At 45.2% G+C, this 18,074-nt stretch overlaps 1 protein-coding gene across 9 annotated transcripts in view; it reads left to right on the top strand.

Moving 5' to 3' along the window:
• The window catches only part of LOC119227452 (protein unc-79 homolog), a 28,929-nt gene that overhangs the window by 3,350 nt on the left and 7,505 nt on the right, over positions 1 to 18,074 (top strand). For 3 of the 9 annotated variants that reach the window (XM_037486229.2, XM_037486226.2, XM_037486222.2), the window contains exons 3-32: positions 1,581 to 1,894; positions 2,653 to 2,823; positions 2,999 to 3,094; positions 3,178 to 3,233; positions 3,679 to 3,808; positions 3,914 to 3,978; positions 5,219 to 5,307; positions 5,645 to 5,685; positions 6,079 to 6,107; positions 7,251 to 7,480; positions 7,667 to 7,838; positions 8,003 to 8,233; positions 8,376 to 8,566; positions 8,886 to 9,009; positions 9,795 to 9,935; positions 10,506 to 10,721; positions 10,960 to 11,187; positions 11,470 to 11,611; positions 12,144 to 12,223; positions 12,334 to 12,482; positions 12,569 to 12,726; positions 13,406 to 13,587; positions 13,691 to 13,892; positions 14,026 to 14,208; positions 14,804 to 14,872; positions 15,316 to 15,653; positions 15,795 to 15,977; positions 16,111 to 16,273; positions 16,524 to 16,673; positions 16,756 to 18,006. In XM_037486229.2, the coding sequence (XP_037342126.2) occupies positions 1,581 to 1,894; positions 2,653 to 2,823; positions 2,999 to 3,094; positions 3,178 to 3,233; positions 3,679 to 3,808; positions 3,914 to 3,978; positions 5,219 to 5,307; positions 5,645 to 5,685; positions 6,079 to 6,107; positions 7,251 to 7,480; positions 7,667 to 7,838; positions 8,003 to 8,233; positions 8,376 to 8,566; positions 8,886 to 9,009; positions 9,795 to 9,935; positions 10,506 to 10,721; positions 10,960 to 11,187; positions 11,470 to 11,611; positions 12,144 to 12,223; positions 12,334 to 12,482; positions 12,569 to 12,726; positions 13,406 to 13,587; positions 13,691 to 13,892; positions 14,026 to 14,208; positions 14,804 to 14,872; positions 15,316 to 15,653; positions 15,795 to 15,977; positions 16,111 to 16,273; positions 16,524 to 16,673; positions 16,756 to 18,006 (5,774 nt within the window). The remainder of the gene's footprint in view (positions 1 to 1,580; positions 1,895 to 2,652; positions 2,824 to 2,998; positions 3,095 to 3,177; positions 3,234 to 3,678; positions 3,809 to 3,913; positions 3,979 to 5,218; positions 5,308 to 5,644; positions 5,686 to 6,078; positions 6,108 to 7,250; positions 7,481 to 7,666; positions 7,839 to 8,002; positions 8,234 to 8,375; positions 8,567 to 8,885; positions 9,010 to 9,794; positions 9,936 to 10,505; positions 10,722 to 10,959; positions 11,188 to 11,469; positions 11,612 to 12,143; positions 12,224 to 12,333; positions 12,483 to 12,568; positions 12,727 to 13,405; positions 13,588 to 13,690; positions 13,893 to 14,025; positions 14,209 to 14,803; positions 14,873 to 15,315; positions 15,654 to 15,794; positions 15,978 to 16,110; positions 16,274 to 16,523; positions 16,674 to 16,755; positions 18,007 to 18,074) is intronic. The other 6 variants (XM_037486228.2, XM_037486223.2, XM_037486224.2 and 3 more) reach the window with 6 other exon arrangements.

Below are 18,074 nucleotides of genomic sequence, written 5' to 3'. Positions count from 1 at the left end.
TTAGTGTTGGTAGGTGTGTATGTATGCACAGGTGCGTGTCTCTTTATGTGTAAATGTTCAGTGTATGCGTGCGAGCGTGTCTGTTTATCTCTATGTTCATTGTTCAAAAAAAATGATGTTTTCTATATGAGAAATTGGCAATGAAAAAGTCATACTCTGAGATACAGTCTGTTGTTTTAGCCCTGTTTGAGTTTTGGCTGTTTAATACACGGCTTTGTGAATGAATCTACGCTGACTAAAATCTTACAGAGTATAACTTTGAGGGGGTAGTTGAGAAAATGTTACATTCTGCTGTTGACAGTATAAACTGTTAAACAACATGCTCTACGATATGTATCTAATGTCATGTTAAGAAATTTTGAAATCCCCTTTCTCACTTGGTGTAACTCTACTTTTAAAAGGACCTTTCAATAAATAGTAAATCAATGAACAATACATCAGCATTTATAATCTGGGCTCTCACGGTAAATCCCAATCATTTGCCTGATAGAACAGCTTAGCTCTTTAATAAAGTGCAGTAAAAAAAAAGAGCAACGCTCTCTGGCCACCCCCCCCCCCACCCCCCTCCCTTTCCCCCATCCTTACCCGAGACGCTCCGCAATCAACCCAAACTAGTTTTTTCCTTTTTGTTTTTCCTCTCTTCAAATTGTCCACAACCTTCCCCCGGGGGGACAGCAAACACAAGTGTCCATCCTGCATTTAGCTCACAGACATAATGCCACCAGTCATCTCCCCCCTAAACGACCTGTTCCTTTGTCATTATAGTTTCTCCTCTGCCGTAGATTAGTTGTTACATTTATTTTAGAAACCTGAATCCATATGCCTGTTGGATCTCATTATTTCTCCGGATGATACTGGTGCAGTATCATATCGTATGCACACAAACATTATTTCTCTGGTGCAATAAACATGTGCTGTGACCTCGGAGCACTTGATCTACCCTCACACACATGTTTATTACTGGCTGAAGCATGTTTCAAAAGTGTCACCTCTGTATTTTCCCGAACCAATTTGGTGTCACTCCCATCCTTGACAGCCCCACTAAAGACAAGGAAATTTCTTTTTTTTTTTTTTTTTTAAATTTCTTTTATTCCTCGGATCATTGGCCTTTTTTGCATGGTAGCCTCTGACCTTGCTGATTGGACGATGGCAGCCATCGAGGGACGGTCTTTTGCACTGTGCCTTTTTGGAGAAGAATGGGGTTGCCACTGAAAACATGCCATCTTTTATATTTTTGCTCCTTGTCACCAGATACGCATGAGATGCAGTGATCATTGCAGTTTGTGCCCATGTTTTTGTTTTTGTTTTTCAGTGCAAAGAATAGACAAAACGATACAAATTGAATCCAAGTCACTCTGAACACACAAAGCAGGGAGAAATTGCCCGTGCCTTCAGTGAAAGTCAAATAGTGAGACACTGCATCCTATGTGGGGTTTATCTGGGTTTGTTTTTTTCTATTTACGCTGTCTCTGTAGTGCCATTTCAATGTAATGTGCTGTTTTTTTGTGTCTTTGTTGTCTCTTTTTTTCCCTTGTTCCCCTCCCCTACCCTCCCTCCCCTCCCCTCCCGCCCCGGAGCAGCATTCTGTCCCGCACAGGCAGGAAGGAGAACCAGGAAGCTTCCAATTTGGCCGTGCCCATGACCATGTGTCTTTTTCCTGTGCCATTCCCACTCACCCCATCTCTAAGACCACAAGTCAGTTCCATCAACCCTTCAGTTACTCGCTCCCTCCTTTACAGCGTTCTGCGCGATGCCCCGTCAGACCGCGGGGGGCAGGGGCAGCAGAGTCGGGACGCTCAGCTCTCAGAGTACCCCTCTCTGGACTATCAGGGCCTGTATGTGACCCTCGTGACCCTGCTTGACCTGGTGCCCCTGCTGCAGCACGGTCAGCATGGTGAGTCAAGGCCCAGTGCACCACTGTTTGTCATCATCACCCGCGAGCCGTCTGGCCTGCATGAAGCCGGCGCTGCCTTTTTGGGCTCTTCCGTAACTGGAGGAGAGAAGTCCTGCTGAGGATCTTGAGGGATGCATGGGGTGATTGGGAGCACGCTGGATCCCGTCAACTTAATCGTTCATTGGATGCCGCAGACATAGGCCCTCTCTTCTATGTATCATACTTGGCAGCATGTTTCTTATGCAGAGTGGAAGAAATGTATTTACCTATGATGTCATGTGCAATTATATACGCTAAATGGAAAACACAAACAGGGAAATGTGACGTCTGACCTTTTTCAATGCATCTAGAATACTTCTAAGAATGACTTACTCTTTTTTTTTTCCTTACGGGCTAAAGGCTGCACCACAGTCAGGGCTCTTGTTTTTCATGAATATTTTACCACTGTTTAAAAAAAGCTCAAAATTGTGAAAACCCTTCTTCTTGACTAGAATGCTTTATTTTTCCTGAAGATGAATTGGACCTCAGTGGCTTTTAAAGAAGCTAACTCCCCCACAGCTAAAGTTAATACTCTAAATGTTCTTTTTTTATTGTTTACTGTTAATCTTGTTATGGTACACACACTATTTGATGCCTGAAATGTCATGTAAATGTGCCATCTGTCCAAACGATATGTGAGTACGGTACTGTTAATTGAATGAGTGTCTGTGTATCTCTCTTTGTCTTTTTTTTTTCTCGCCTTTTCCCTTTCTCATCAGATCTGGGACAGTCCATATTTTACACAACAACATGCCTCCTGCCCTTTCTCAGTGATGATATTCTCAGCACTTTGCCCTATACTATGATCTCCACTTTAGCCACATTTCCCCCCTTCCTCCACAAAGACATCATCGAGTACCTGAGCACCTCTTTCCTCCCCATGGCTATATGTGAGTATGACCGATGATAAAATCATTTTGTCAACTTTTTGTCATAGTAAAACTGTGGCTTAATGTTGCCACAGTTGGTGATTTATGAAATGTATTAGAGTGTTTTTATTCATTATGTGTTATTTAATGAATAAATGAAAATCTCAAAACTCAAGCTTTCTCTCGCTTGCTATAGTGGGCTCCACTCGGAGGGAGGGGGGAGTCCCAGCCTATGTCAATCTGTCCGCCTCATCTATGCTAATGATTGCAATGCAGTACACCACAAATCCAGGTAAACAAACACATACACAGCAACTCACACAAAAATGTTGGGTATAGATTTCTTTTTAAGCTGGCCTCTTCTTTTCTTTCCAGTGTATCACTGTCAATTGTTGGAGTGTCTAATGAAGCACAAACAGGAAGTGTGGAAGGTAGGCCACAGATTTAAGGTCTTTTGAGCAAGGCAAAATAGACTATTTTTTGTATCACTTTATGAAGTCAGACGCTTAAAATGTGTTCAGAACGTAACACAACATATACAGACAATCTTATATTTAAAGATTATTTTCTGTAGACCTTTAATTCATTTACTTTTACATTCATTTTTTACACTCTGGATTTTTACAGGATTTGTGTTGAATGTCCTGAATGAATTTCCTTTTGAATATAAACAAAATAAAAGGATAAATAGTTTAGTTAATGTTTTCTTAATCTTGAACAAGGCACATTGGGCAACATTTAGTCTTTACAAAATGAGTACACAGTGTGTTGGAATAAAAAACCTTCAACCAATTGTCATTTGTTTTCATACAAATGCTTATGAATATCGCGGCAGTTTATATATTGTTTGTAAATCTTTGTTCATACTGTGTGCAGGACCTTCTGTATGTTATATCCTATGGCCCATCCCAAGTGAAGCCTCCAGCTGTGCAGATGCTGTTCCATTACTGGCCCAACCTGAAGCCACCAGGAGCCATTAGTGAATACAGGGGGCTTCAGTACACAGGTACGATTCTATTATCATCAGATCTGCTGCTTAATCTGTCCTTGAACTGAGCAAAGGTCTAACACTCTATTACAACTCTTCCCTCCCTCTCTTCAATTTCATCAGCCTGGAACCCCATTCACTGTCAACATATTGAATGCCACAATGCTATCAATAAACCCGCTGTCAAGGTAACTTTAGTCTTAAAAAAACATGTTGAATAACCCTTAAACATGAACCCTTACATGACAGGTACATTTATGGTTGTTGGATCCCAAAATTACCGTGTCAACAAGAAGACATCAACATCACACTCTGCATTCAAAAGCCGCTTCCCTTAAGAACATCTACGGGACCATGTGCCACATCGCTTTGCTGAGTTCCACCTTGTGTGTGACCGTGTTTGCTTTTGTGAGCCCCCGTGGTAAATAAATCGGTGCATGCCCGAGCAGCCGTGCAAGTGGGGTAATAATATCACCTGGTATGCTCCTTCACAGTAGTCTCTGCCGTTGCTTCTCAGCTTCATCAGCTGCAACTGCCTTTCCTCAACTGTGCTCAAAACTGACAAATGGGATAGGAACAGGGACATTGACACGGGCTGGAATTCAATTACCAGGAGCAGGGAGGGGGTATGGAGGGAGCGGAGCTTAATTGAAAGCGGTGACCCTGTGTAGCCCTTGAGGACAGGGCGGCATCAAGTGAGCACAGTAATTTACAGTGCACCATCTGAACATTGAGGCCATGAGCATGAAGGTTTAGCACGGGGCCAGGAGCAGGTTGCGAGGTAACAGAGTGCAGCATATGCACGCAGCCATCCACGCAGAGGCGTGGGGAGGCGGGTGCAGGTGTCACGTGACTTCCCGGCCAATATCATAATAAACTACCGTTGGAGAGTACTATGTGAGAGGGACAAAAGGAAAATATTGTAGTGCTAGTAACTGGTGGCCGCTATTTTCACTTTTAGTACACGTTGAAAAAGGCCTTGCAAAGTACTTACTGTTGAATACGGTATGTTTTCAAATTGGTATATACTTCCTGCTCATTACATTTCACCTTAAACTTTGACCCTCTTACACATATCAGCAAGAGGATGACCAGATGGTGTTTTTTTTATGGTATGGGTATCCATATGTTTTATTGCACTTCAATTATTGGCTATGTGGAAATTACCTTGATCATATTATCTTGTCTTGGTTAATATTGGTACCAATTGCATGGGTTTACATTATTTACATCTCCTTTGATTGTAAAACATTTTACATTTTATTTATATAGCGCTTTTTAAAATACTCAAAGACGCTTTACATGGTTAAAATATACATGAAACAAAGACATCAGACATTATACTTCGTTGTATGAAAATGAAACATTCAAATTCCAGTATGTTCACTCATTCATTCGTACTCTAACACTACCTGTCTTACATTGCAGATGTGTATTGATCCTACTCTTTCTGTTGGCCTGGGAGACAAGCCCCCTCCTCTATATATATGCGAGGAGTGCAGCCAGAGGATAGCAGGGTATGAATCTGTTCCACCTCTTTCCTCCCTCCCCCCGGATCCTTCCCCACCTTAGACACAATGCCAGTGAAACGTACATCACCTACTGCACGCGTCATTATTCATCTTTAACCCGGGGGAAATGCATCGCCATGGTTACATAATTCCCCTGCGCTCATAATGAGATCATCATCACAAAACCGCAAAGCCACTTGTTTGTCTTTCCTCCAGTGTGCGTAACATGACTCTGCAACGTTCTAAATGACTGCATATTGAGCGAAGACATATTGTATATATATATATATGCTAAAAGGAGCAGTTTGCCTTTAAATGAAACATTATACATTTCTTTTTTCAGAGACCATGCTGAATGGCTTGTTGACGTTCTGCTGCCCCAAGGTGAGCATTCACAAACTAAAAGGTGTTTGATCTTCTCTCAGTATTGCGTTGCATTGCTTCCTGTGCACACACTACGAGACATGCAATATGTGGGACATGGATGGAATATATTCAGTATCATCTACAATATACAACAAACGTTTTTAGCATAATAATATGATACAGAGTGTGATTATAGGTACCCATATTTGTTCCTTTACTTACTTATGTTTATAGCTAAAGTTAATTCTGATACTTACAGTCTAGCTGTCTGAGGATATACTTAAAATACTATATATATATCATATATAACTATATCTAAAACTATAAAAAGAGGTTTACATTGAAACACATGATTAATTTAGAAAAGATTTCTCTGGTCAAACTAAAAACAATGTAAATTTGTCTTTGCAGCAGAGATATCTGCTATTTGTCAAAAGAAGGTAAGATTTCTATGTGTGTATTTGTAATTTGCTCTTACTTATTCTGATTACAGCATGATGTCATATTGAACACTCTCTAGTGCTTCTCCATGTTTAGGACAAACAAACCATTGCAGTGATTTGTTGATACTAATGAACCTCACTCACCTCCAACAAAGACAAATCAAATAGAACATATACTTGAAATGGTTTTATCACTCAAAACAAAAACAAATCATGAAATCTATTTTTACCCGTGAGACATGAGCGAGGTAATTTATTCATGAACTTATATATAGTACATATTTTGCTTCATTGAGAAGTCCGAGCAGCTCGGTAAAGGCCACATCGTTTCTAATGAAGCTGCCGGGGCGTGATGTTTGTTTGCCGTTGTTGACGCACTGCTGAGGGCCAGTACTCCCTGGGGGTTTCCCCTGAAAACTGAGTGTGAGATGATCTCAGGTGTTCCCGTCAGGTCGAGCAGCCTCCACACGTCGTCATAGCAAGCAGCTGGGCTCCATCCTGGTTTTGTCCGGCAGATTGTGATCCGCAGCCTCCCTTTGTGATCAGGCTTTGTCACTCTCATTTCAGAAAGCCCTTTTTAACTCCCAACTGGATGTAGACCAACTCTGTCGTCTTCAGACAGGGAATAGCTAGTTATAAATACGCCATGATAGCCGACATAGAACACGCTGCAAACAGTGACATCGTCAGTGTCATCAGGGTAGGGTTTTTTGTTGTTGAAAGCGAGGTGGGTAAATGAGAGAAGTCATCATCAGAGGACAGATATTTTCATTTGAACGGGTGATCTGTATCCTTCTAATGGCCCAAGATTAGAGGCTGATCAGATTAGATTGGTTCTCTAGGGCCATGCCTTTTATTTATAGAAACCTGAGACACCGTTGGGATACACAGAGACTTTTTATCACTGTAGACGTGGACGAATAAACATTCCGAAACAAACGCTTGTCGCAGGGAAAGCTATTCAGAGTCGGAGCTGCTTTTAACGCCTGGAAATATGTTTATTTTTAGAGGCTGTCATACGGCTCTATTGGCTGATTTGCTTTGATGGTGGCATATTTTTATTTTATAGCCTACTACCCAAAAATAGAAATAACTGATCTCTTCCTCCTCCTCCTTCACCCTTTTTCTTTGGCTTTGCAGAACTGTAGCTCTCACGTTCGGAGAGCTGTGGTCACCTGTTTCTCGGCTGGCTGCTGCGGGCGCCATGGCAACCGGCCTGTCCGCTACTGCAAGCGTTGCCATGTCAACCACCACAGCAGCGAGGTGGGGGCTGCGTCGGAGACCCATCTGTACCAGACCTCGCCGCCTCCCATCAACACCCGGGAGTGCGGCGCGGAGGAGCTAGTGTGCACCGTGGAGGCTGTCATAAGGTGCTTGCACCACATATCACAGCCAAAGTTGCCGTCCACATGAATATAAGGACAACGACACTGCATGAAATGAGGATAATAAATCTCCACGCCGTGTCAGGGGGGTTCTCTGTTGTGCTCCGTGTGACTCTCTGTATGTCGTCCCTCCTCCGTGAATGATGTGTTATCCTCTCCCTCGCCATTCAGCCTTCTGAAGGAGGCAGAAATTCACGCGGAGCAGCGCGAGTTTGAGATGAACAGACGTCGTCAGATGGGCCTCTCCGCCTCCCACCACTCTCTGGACAACATCGAGTTTGACAACAAGGAGGACGACCAGCACGACCAGCGGCTCCTCAGTCAGTTCGGCATCTGGTTCCTGGTGTGTAATCAGAGGCTTGTGCTGTGTCTGTCAATAACAGGGGGGGGAGGGGGGTTGTGAGATAAGGGATGTGTGCAGTGCCCGGGCCTCATGTCACTACCTCGCTGAATTTGCAGTTATCTAACTGATTTGTTTGCTTCTCTGACCTTCGCTCACATCTGCAGGTGAGCCTGTGCACGCCCAATGAAAACACACCCACAGAGAGTCTGGCTCGGCTGGTCAGCATGGTCTTCCAGTGGTTTCACTCCACCGCCTACATGATGGACGACGAGGTCGGGAGCCTGGTGGAGAAGCTGAAGCCTCAGTTTGTCACCAAGTGGCTGAAGACAGTGTGTGAAGTGCGATTCGACGTGATGGTCATGTGTCTGCTGCCCAAGCCCGTCGAGTTTGCCAGGGTGAGGGCTAATTAATATTAACGTTATGACTGGAAATATTGCAGCCAATGCAAATTCACCACGTTGCATCATTTTCAAATGATGACGAGGAAGGTCACCGTTTCAGCTCTCTTGGCTCTGTCTTTCAACGCTTTTCTCCAAGGTGGGAGGTTACTGGGACAAGTCGTGCAACACAGTGACCCAGCTGAAGGAGGGTCTGAACCGCATCCTGTGTCTGATACCTTACAATGTCATCAGTCAGCCCCTGTGGGAGTGCTTCATGCCTGAGTGGCTGGAGGCCATCCGCACTGAGGTGCCCGACCACCAGCTCAAAGAGTTCCGGGAAGTGCTCAGGTACATCCGTCACAACCTCAGTGTTGGCATAGAGCAGCTGTAACTAAAGACATTTGATACAATATTTCCTTCTGCTATACTTGTGTCTGTACCCTGATTTCCATTTCTGTCTTTCAATGGTGTATTTTCTTACGACCGGCACAAAACATGACATGACGGAAAGATATTTTGTATTATACTATGTTCATTATTTGGAAAAAAAATAGGTTATTCCTTCCCATAAATGAAATCACTCACCGACAGAGAACTATAAACAGAGGCAGTGTGTAGCCCACACAATTGCAACGAGGAAACATTCTGCTCTGCCTTCTGCTTCCAGTAAGATGTTCGACATTGAGCTGTGCCCGCTGCCCTTCTCCATGGAAGAAATGTTTGGCTTCATCAGCTGCAGATTCTCCGGCTATCCAGCGTCTGTGCAAGAGCAGGCTCTGCTGTGGCTGCACGTAAGCAAGCGTAAACAAACACACATTGACACACACACACACATTCACAGGCTCGTGTCCAGTTCACAGCCTGCGGTTCTGTCAACAGTGCGTGTGAATTGAACAGGTTATCATAGAGTGCAAGACTCTGGGCTGCTGAATATGGATCTGGGTCACCGAGTGAGACTGAAAGAGATAGGAGGGGTTGGTTTTTTCATCCCATGTGCAGTCACAGCCCGCTGGCTTGTACACGTGGTGTTTTTTCAAGTTTTCTGTCACAAGCATGAGCCAGAGATGCTTTGATTTTTCTCACATTAAATGGGTCGCATGCAAGAAGAGGGGCCAAATGTGCATGGTTTACCTCTGCTTTAGTAACTATACAGATTACATTACAGTTCATTACATTGCATTTTTAACCCCAGTTTTTTACATTCTGCTCAGGGAGCCGTGTGGGATTGGGTGTCTTGCTCAGGGACACTTCGACATGGGGCTGAGCAGCCAGGGTTCAAAGCGCTGACCTTGCCAGCACACGCTCTCTACTCCATGCGCCATCATTTTTAACAATTGACTTGATGATTTTATTGAATACGATTGATTGCTTTAAATTTCTATGGAAAAATACTTATATTTATTTTCATTCCGTTTTTCTTTTCAATTTAGCACATTTAGTTTTTCCATTACATTAACATACTTTTACTTGAGTACAGGATCCAAACATGCCGGCAGATTCACTTGAAATAATACTTTAAAATATCTGCCCTATTAAAGGACTCTTTAAATGATTTGTGCATTTTGTCTGTATGCAGGTGCTGTCAGAGCTGGACATTGTGGTGCCTCTTCAGCTTCTGATCGGGATGTTTTCTGATGGCGTGAACTCTTTGAAAGAGCTCGCCAATCAGAGGAAGGCACGCGCCTCAGATGTGACCGGCAACACTGGCGCTCGCAGGGTGAGGGAGACAGCGGGGCCAGAACACTTTACATGATACAAGATAAGAAAAACAAAACAAAATCTTGCATTATACGTCAAATGACAATTTGAAATGAATTTTATGTACAAATGTGTACATGTGTCGAGTTGCTGGGGGAGTGTGCACAGGAAGGAAGTGAACCCTATGAGGGTTCAAAGCTCATTTCCATTCATTTTCAGTCCAATTTATCAGCAGACTAATAGTATATGAAAAAACCCTCCCTCAACTTAAACATCACCTGACTCGTGTTATTATACTGTTAAGAGCTTTATTAGGGTATTTTGGCATCATATTCCTCTTTAGGATTATGACACATTTCCATTCGTGTTGGACTTTGTGTTGCCATGGTAACTGCCCATGTCTAATTATAGCTTCCTTAAAGGGCTCAATCGAAGGTCTCTGTGAATCAGAACTATCATATGGCTGTGATACTATGCGCTCATGTGTTGTTATGACTGACTGGGGAACGATGCTAACACTGTGAGAGGCATAAATGGTTTGAATCGCATAAAACCTACCTCACATCGCGGCGTGTTCTTTGGCCGTAAGGTGAGCGTGGTGTCAGATCCAGGACGCCGTGGGCAACACAACACCCTCAGTCCGTTCCCCAGCCCGTTCCGCAGCCCGTTCCGCAGCCCCCTGCGCTGCAGCCCCTTCAAAAACCTGGGCCACGCCACCGGCCACTGCGCTCTGGATCTGGACTGTGACGATGATGACATGAACCTCGGCTGCTTCATCCTCATGTTTGACCTAATCCTAAAGCAGGTGACCACACAGATTTAATAAATAATCGCATTCCGGGTCGTTTTTCTGATGCTTTAAAGGCAATGGTAAAGTGTTGGTATTATTTGTAAGTAAATTAACATCTTAATGCAAACACTATCATATTGTAACTGTGTCATCATAAGTGATGACACAGTGCCTGAGTGGGATCTTGAGGTTTGTGTGTTGTGCTCCACTTTTCCTTGCTCTGTTTTTACGGTCCCATCCCCCGCGGACCCAGATGGAGCTCCAGGACGACGGTGTGATGCTGGGTCTAGACAGCAGCCTGGGGAAAGACATCGTGGGCATCATCAACAACGTCTTTCAGGCCCCATGGGGGGGCTCACACACCTGCCAGAAAGATGAGAAGGCCCTGGAGTGCAGCCTGTGCCAATCCAGTATCCTGTGCTACCAGCTGGGCTGTGAGCTTCTGGAGAGGCTGACCCCCCGGGAGGAGATTCGTCTCGTGGTGAGACACGACATGGATTTGTTTGCATCTAATATAAATGAACTGTGTGCGTTAAGCGGGAAAGGCTTTGAGATAAATGCCATGTAGCTCCCATGCCCCCCCATTGGGTGAGCTGTTGTAGATGACATCAAATAGTCAAAAGGTTTCTGCCTCTCTTTTTTTTTGTGAACCTCAAAGAAGGTAATTGTAAAATTCGAACGCTAATTAATTTCATGCTCAGCTAAATTACTGAAGAATATATGAATGAGGAGACGGTCAGAAAGGGTTTGATTTTCTCTACAGGAACCTACGGATACTTTGGAGGAAACGTTGCTCTTGGGTCAGACAGATTTCTCCCTTGGTGCGGAGATGGGAAATGTGGAAGGAGACAACCCAAGCGCCGCGCACACCGACAACCCTAGTAACCATTCCCCTGATAACCAATGTGTGTATCAGTTCTGCATGCCATATTCAAAATCATCACGTGTATGTGTCATTTCAATAATTGGCAACTTCCAGAAGGTTACTACCATGGATACTTAAATGAATGATTTACAATTTTGGGAAACATCTTTTGTTCTTCCTAGCTAAGCTGCTAGCTATAGCTTTGCATTTAAGGGAATAGTAGGAAATATATTTATTTGGTTTATTTCAAGAGTTAGATGAGCAGATAGACGCCTATCTCGTGTTTGTTCTGTAAACGAAGCTACCTCTCGTAACTAGTAGCAGCCTTCCAGACTATCGCTCACTATTTAACATCTTATTTCTACTTACATCTTTTTTTGGAGCAGGCGGAGTGACCTCCTAGAATCTACAAATTGAATCGTACTACTCCCAGCCAAAAAATAGCTGTTGCCTCCTGATTCCAGTCATTACGCTAAGCTGAGCTAACTGACTTCAACCATGTCTGCTTTGTTAAAGTGCTCATGAGTAGTGAGAAAGTTGAGTTGTTTCAATCACTACCCTCCTCCCTTCAGCATTGAAGAATAACTCCGATAAGAAGTTCTCCTACCAGCAGCTCCCTGTGTCTTTGAAGCTCATATACACCATCATGCAGGTACTTGTACATAAGCACTAATGCAAATGTAGGCTGGAGGTGTCCCAGAATTTCTTGCGATTTCCTTTTTTTGTGGTACATTCGGAGTCTCACATCTCGTCTGCATTCAGGAAATGTCCAAGTTTGAGGAGCCCGACATCTTGTTCAACATGCTGAACTGTCTGAAGATCCTGTGTCTCCATGGAGAGTGTCTGTACCTCGCCCGCAAGGATCACCCTCTGTTTCTGGCCTACATTCAGGAAAAGATGCTCATACCGAGGTGAGTGTTCTTTAATCAACTCTCTCGTATAAACGTATTGACAGCAATTTGAGTGCGTGGCTCTAAATTGGAGTTTTTTGTTTCAGTCTTTGGTCCATGTTAAAGTCAGAGTTTTGCCAGCTGGCCTCGCTGGCTGTGCCTCAGCTTCTCCACGCCCTGTCCCTGTCCCACGGGGCGGACATCTTTTGGAACCTCATCAACACAAACTTTAACAGTAAAGAATGGAAAATTCGATTTGAAGCAGGTGGGAGAAATGGTATCGAGTGGGTTTATCTGATATCCGCCTTTGCTTCTCAAGACTATTATTCAGTGGATCATGTCATATGCAATTAACAACAGCTCATCGTGATGTCAATCATTTTGTTTGATCATTTTGTAAGCTGGTTTTGGTTGTTGTTTATGAACAATCCATTAGATGAAGACCCCTAGTCTGCTTATATACAGTAATATGCTGCCAAAACCACAGCTTTTGATGTTCCTTAACCTATACACGGACACCTAGTGGTCAACACTGGGTACTATACGTCAACCCAGAGTGGGGGAAAGCTTTTCAAATTTAAGAAGAAAGCATATTATTTTTGGATTTTAATCAAGATAACACAACCAATGATCACTGGAAGGATCTTTTTTTTATTTTACTGATTGAATTGATTTGACATGCGGGATGCGGGACGTCCTGTTGTTGAACATTCATTTATTGAAATGTATTACATTTCTACACTTTCAGCCAGACCAAAAATAGCTAAATATAATGACCGAGTAATACATTAACTTAACTTCTTCAATGACGTCATGGCTGATTGTCTCTATCATATCAAGGTAATGGTGCAGGAGCTCTGTGTGTCTCTTCTTATTGTGCGACCCGTCTGTGTCGCTGATGATGGTTTCCTGTCAACCACTAACACTCTCGTGAAAATTCCCAGTGGAGAAAGTAGCGGTATTGTGTCGGTTCCTGGACATCGGCGCGGTGACCAAAAACCACCTGCTGAAATATTCCCTGGCCCACGCCTTCTGCTGCTTCCTGGCGTCCGTGGAGGACGTCAACCCAGCCGTGGCCACGCGAGCCCGACTGCTGCTGGACACCATCAAGGGGCCGGCTCTGCAGGTCGTTAGGCCCAGTTAGAGTTGGATTCTTGTCTCAATGAAATGCTATATATATATATATATATATATAGACTTATGTACAGTGTGTCTTGTTTATTATCCAGGGGTTATGTCAGTGCCTGGATTTCCAATTTGACACTGTTGTGAGGGATCGGCCTATTATCCTCAGCAAGCTCCTGCTGCTGCACTTCCTTAAGAAAGACATTCCAGCGCTGAGCTGGGAGTTCTTTGTCAACCGTTTTGAGACATTATCTCTGGAGGCTCAATTACACCTGGACTGCAACAAGGAGTTCCCCTTCCCTACTAGTATGTCCCCATTCAGAGTTTTTTTTGTTTCACAGCTGCTACACCTCTGCACGTTTCCCGACATGAATATCTCGGGTGGCATGAACGTTGCGGCCTAATAGTGCGTCGCATTCTCGCCTTTGTTTTCGAACAGCCATCACAGCCGTGCGAACCAATGTGGCCAACCTCAGTGACGCAGCCATGTGGAAAATACGACGAGCCCGCTTCGCCAGGAACCGGCAGAAGAGCGTCCGTTCCCTCCGCGACAGTGTGAAGGGAGGCCCTACGGAGTCCAAACGGGCCTTTTCACTCCCGGAGTCACTGAGCAACCGAATTCGTGAGTAGCACGGAACAGTCTGTCAAGTTGAATCTGAAACTTTTCACTTTCATCCAGTCCGTGGTCGAACAGTGTTTGCATCCACTTTAAGTGCCTCATCGGTGCTTTGTTGGACGTGAAATTACAGGGTCAAAGCCTGAATTTTATTATCAATTTCGGTGAAGTGAAGCACTCTCCGCATTGTCCGGTTTTTTTTATTGTTTGAGGGTGAAATCAAATGCTTTTTTTTATATGCAAACACCATTTGACAAATCGGACCCATTTCCCTGATGTACCTCTCCTCACTTATTTATTCCCAATGTTCATCACCCATCAATATATAAAAAAATGCTGGGTTTAATAAAGGAGGAGCTACCAACCATGTCATTCATTTTATCCTTGGCTCTGCATAGGAAACTCTCCTTTGAAGTCATTGGGTAGAAGATAATTGTGTCGGCTTCAAAAGCTCTTAAGAGATATAGTGTTTTTTTTGTGTGTGTGTGTTTGGGTGTTTGTGTGTTGCCATGTGTTGTGTGATGATGAAGCTAACACATGTGTCCTGTACTACCTCCCCTGTACAATCTCCTGAATTGTGTTCTTCGTATGTGGTTTTTAGCTCTAAGGCTTACGAGGCAAGAGCACTCTGCCCCGACACTGGGAGATATGATAGAGAAAGTCCTGCCAGGTAAATAACAACCTAAATCTGAAACTTTAGCCTTCATGATCACATCATACTGGAAGAGAATGCAGTTAGATTGTCAAAATAAGCCACCGTGAAATGATGGCAGAGAATATGAAAAGGCAGTGTTTGATCTCTGGGGACAGGCATTGCTTTTTCATCCTGTGTAAACTAATTCTGACATCAGTACATCAATTAAATTGACTTGAAATGTCATACAATTGCAATACTCTTGCTCAAAGTTAGCTGGCCTTTTTTTGTGTTCATCCTGTTCATACTTTCCATGAACACATTGCACTGATGTATCGGTATGGCATGGTGATGTCTTTGCCTGTCTTGACAGAGAAAGTGGACAGGACCAGTTGACTCCTCCTACCTCTGTGCTGTTACCTGCACCCTTCCCTCTGCCCCCCCCCCCCCCACACACACACCTTCTCTTCTGTCTGCAGCACGTTTCCTCCCGCACTGTAACCCTGACTCCTCAGCCCCTCTCGTAGGCCAGACCCCGTCCCCCGAGGACGACAACACCATCAGAGACCTGCTCCCCGAGGACGCGGGCATCGACCACCAGACGGTTCACCAGCTCATCATGGTGCTCATGAAATTCATGGCGAAAGACCAGAGCAGCGCCGAGGCCGACATCGGCAGTGCCAAGGCCTTCAACGCAGTGAAGCGTCACCTCTACGTGCTGCTGGGCTATGACCAACAGGAGGGCTGCTTCATGATTGCGCCTCAGAAGATGCGCACCTCCACCTGCTTCAACGCCTTCATTGCTGGCATTGCACAAGTGATTGACCTCACATGTTTGATCGTTTTTGGTGTATCGTGTGACTGCAGCTCAGGATTAAAACGCATTCTCAATGGCATGTTGTGAAGGGTATGACAGAGTAACATCAATGCTGAGGAAGTTAACTGGTGTCCGTTCCAGGTGATGGACTACAACATCGGTTTGGGGAAGCAGCTGCTCCCCCTGGTGGTCCAGGTGTTGAAGTACTGCACCTGTCCCCAGCTGAGACACTATTTTCAGCAGCCGCCTCGATGCTCTCTCTGGGCCTTGAAGCCAAACATCAGACAGATGTGGCTGAAAGCACTGCTGGTGATCCTCTACAAGGTATAATTACTGTATGTCAATGGGATTTAACTGCAGAGATTCATTGTTCATTCAATGTATTTTCATCTTGAAGCCTCTTGCTGTTACATATATTGATGATAACACGCTCATAACGTATTCATGTCCATCTAAGTACCCTTACAGAGACATGGACGGGAGTAAAGTGGTCGTCCATCTGATCCACATCACCATCAACACACTGAATGCCCAGTATCACAGCTGTCGTCCCCACGCTACAGCGGGGCCGCTCTACAGCGACAACTCTAACATGAGCCGCTACAGCGAGAAAGAAAAAGGTGAGTCAAATCTGCATGTCATTTTTAAATCAGCACGAGGGTTCTGCAACGCCTTGTCTGCAGAACAGTTTCTGAATAGTTGATTTTAGTTGTAACTCACTTCTCACGAAGCATAAGTTTCAGGAACCCAAATTCGGACAATAATTGAGAAACAAAACCTTGTGTGCATGTTACAATGGCAAATACCTCCTCTCGTATCTCCCCCTGCGGCTAGTTGTTACACTAATGTAAAAACATTTCTCCATCTTAGAAGAGGACAGTGTATTCGATGAGTCAGACGTTCACGACACGCCGACTGGCGCCGCTAACAAGGAGTCACAGACCTTCTTTGCCCGCCTGAAGAGGATCGGCGGTGGCAAGTCTGTGAAGTACCAGCCGGTAGAGCTCAATGCCAAGAAAAGTAAGTATGACTTTCAGCAAGAAGACATTTTCGAGATTGTAGGAGCGTCTCACGTCATCCGGCTCTCGCTCTTGTGAATCAGGTGAAATTGAGCTATCGGAGTACCGCGAGGCCAGCGCCCTCCAGGACAGCATCCTGCACTGTGTGAGGGAGGAAAGCACCAGGAAGAAGCGTCTGCAGGCCATGCACAAGCAGAAGTCCCTGGACATCTCCAACACTGACTCCATCCTCTTCAATCTGGACGAACACAGGCGTAAATCCTGCATTGATCGCTGTGACATGCAGGCGGCCCCCGTGGTCCTGCCTCCGCCCTCATCCGCGCACGGCAAGCATCGCGGCAAAGGATCGTCCGATGGCTCTTCGGTTCGGGTGGAGTGCGGCGGCGACGCCGTGGACCGGCGCGGCTCCAAGCCTGTCATCCCGGAGGTGCGCCTCAGCTGCATGGAAACCTTCGAGGACAAGTTGGACCTGAGCTCACTTGGGGGATCAGCCCAGGGGAAGGAGGACCAGGACCTCATTGACCTCTCCTCCGACTGCACCTCCATTCCCGAAAAACACTCACTGCTCTCCATGTCCGACAGCGACTCCTTGGTGTTTGAAGCGTTGCCTCCTCTGAGGATCGTAGAAAGCGATGAGGAGTTTGACCTGAGCACCGTCATGGCCTCCAAATTCAACGGGAGTCCCAAGTTCTCTTCTTCCCCTGCTAGCAGCAAGACTCTGCGGCTGTCTCCTGTGGTGCAGGTGAGTGTGGAGGACTGTTCCAGTGACATTAAGGCCCCGGGCGTGCTGTTGGGAGCGGGAGGCTCAGGGAAACCGCTCGAAGAAAGGAAGTCGAACCGCGTGACTCCGAGCGCCTCTCTGGATCGTCCCGACCAACCGGAAAACGTCGGCCACGAAAGCCCGATGACCCTGAAGCAGAAGAGAGACCTGCTGAGGAAGACGCCACATGTCCCCGACACCTCCCTGGACGACATTTGTGACGAGGTGAAGACGGCGTTTGGACTGGGCACCAGTCCCTCCGGTCGGACGATCTTCTTGGACATCCCAGAGGACAAAGCAGAGCCTCTTTCCTCCCCAGAAAAAAGCAAAAGCGTTGGCAACGACGAGGAAGAGGATGGCGATGACGAAGAGGACGACGACATGGGCGATGAGGTGGACAGCGACCAAAAACCCGACCACGCGGACAACCACAACGAGGCAGAGTTTAAAATCCAGATTGTTCCTCGACAACGGAAGCAGAGAAAGATAGCGGTTAGTGCCATCCAGAGGGAATACCTGGACATCACATTCAACATGTTCGACAAGCTGGGTGGTGAGCAGACCACAGAAACCGGTAAGAAGGAAGGATGGATGAACATACATTCCATTTTCTATGATCTCACTTTTTTAACAAACCATGCC

The sequence above is a fragment of the Pungitius pungitius genome, chromosome 14 (genome assembly GCF_949316345.1).
Source record: "Pungitius pungitius chromosome 14, fPunPun2.1, whole genome shotgun sequence".
NCBI classification, from domain to species: domain Eukaryota; kingdom Metazoa; phylum Chordata; class Actinopteri; order Perciformes; family Gasterosteidae; genus Pungitius; species Pungitius pungitius.
The sequence above is the reverse complement of the archived record's forward strand: the minus strand, read 5'-3'. Positions and strand labels throughout refer to the sequence as shown.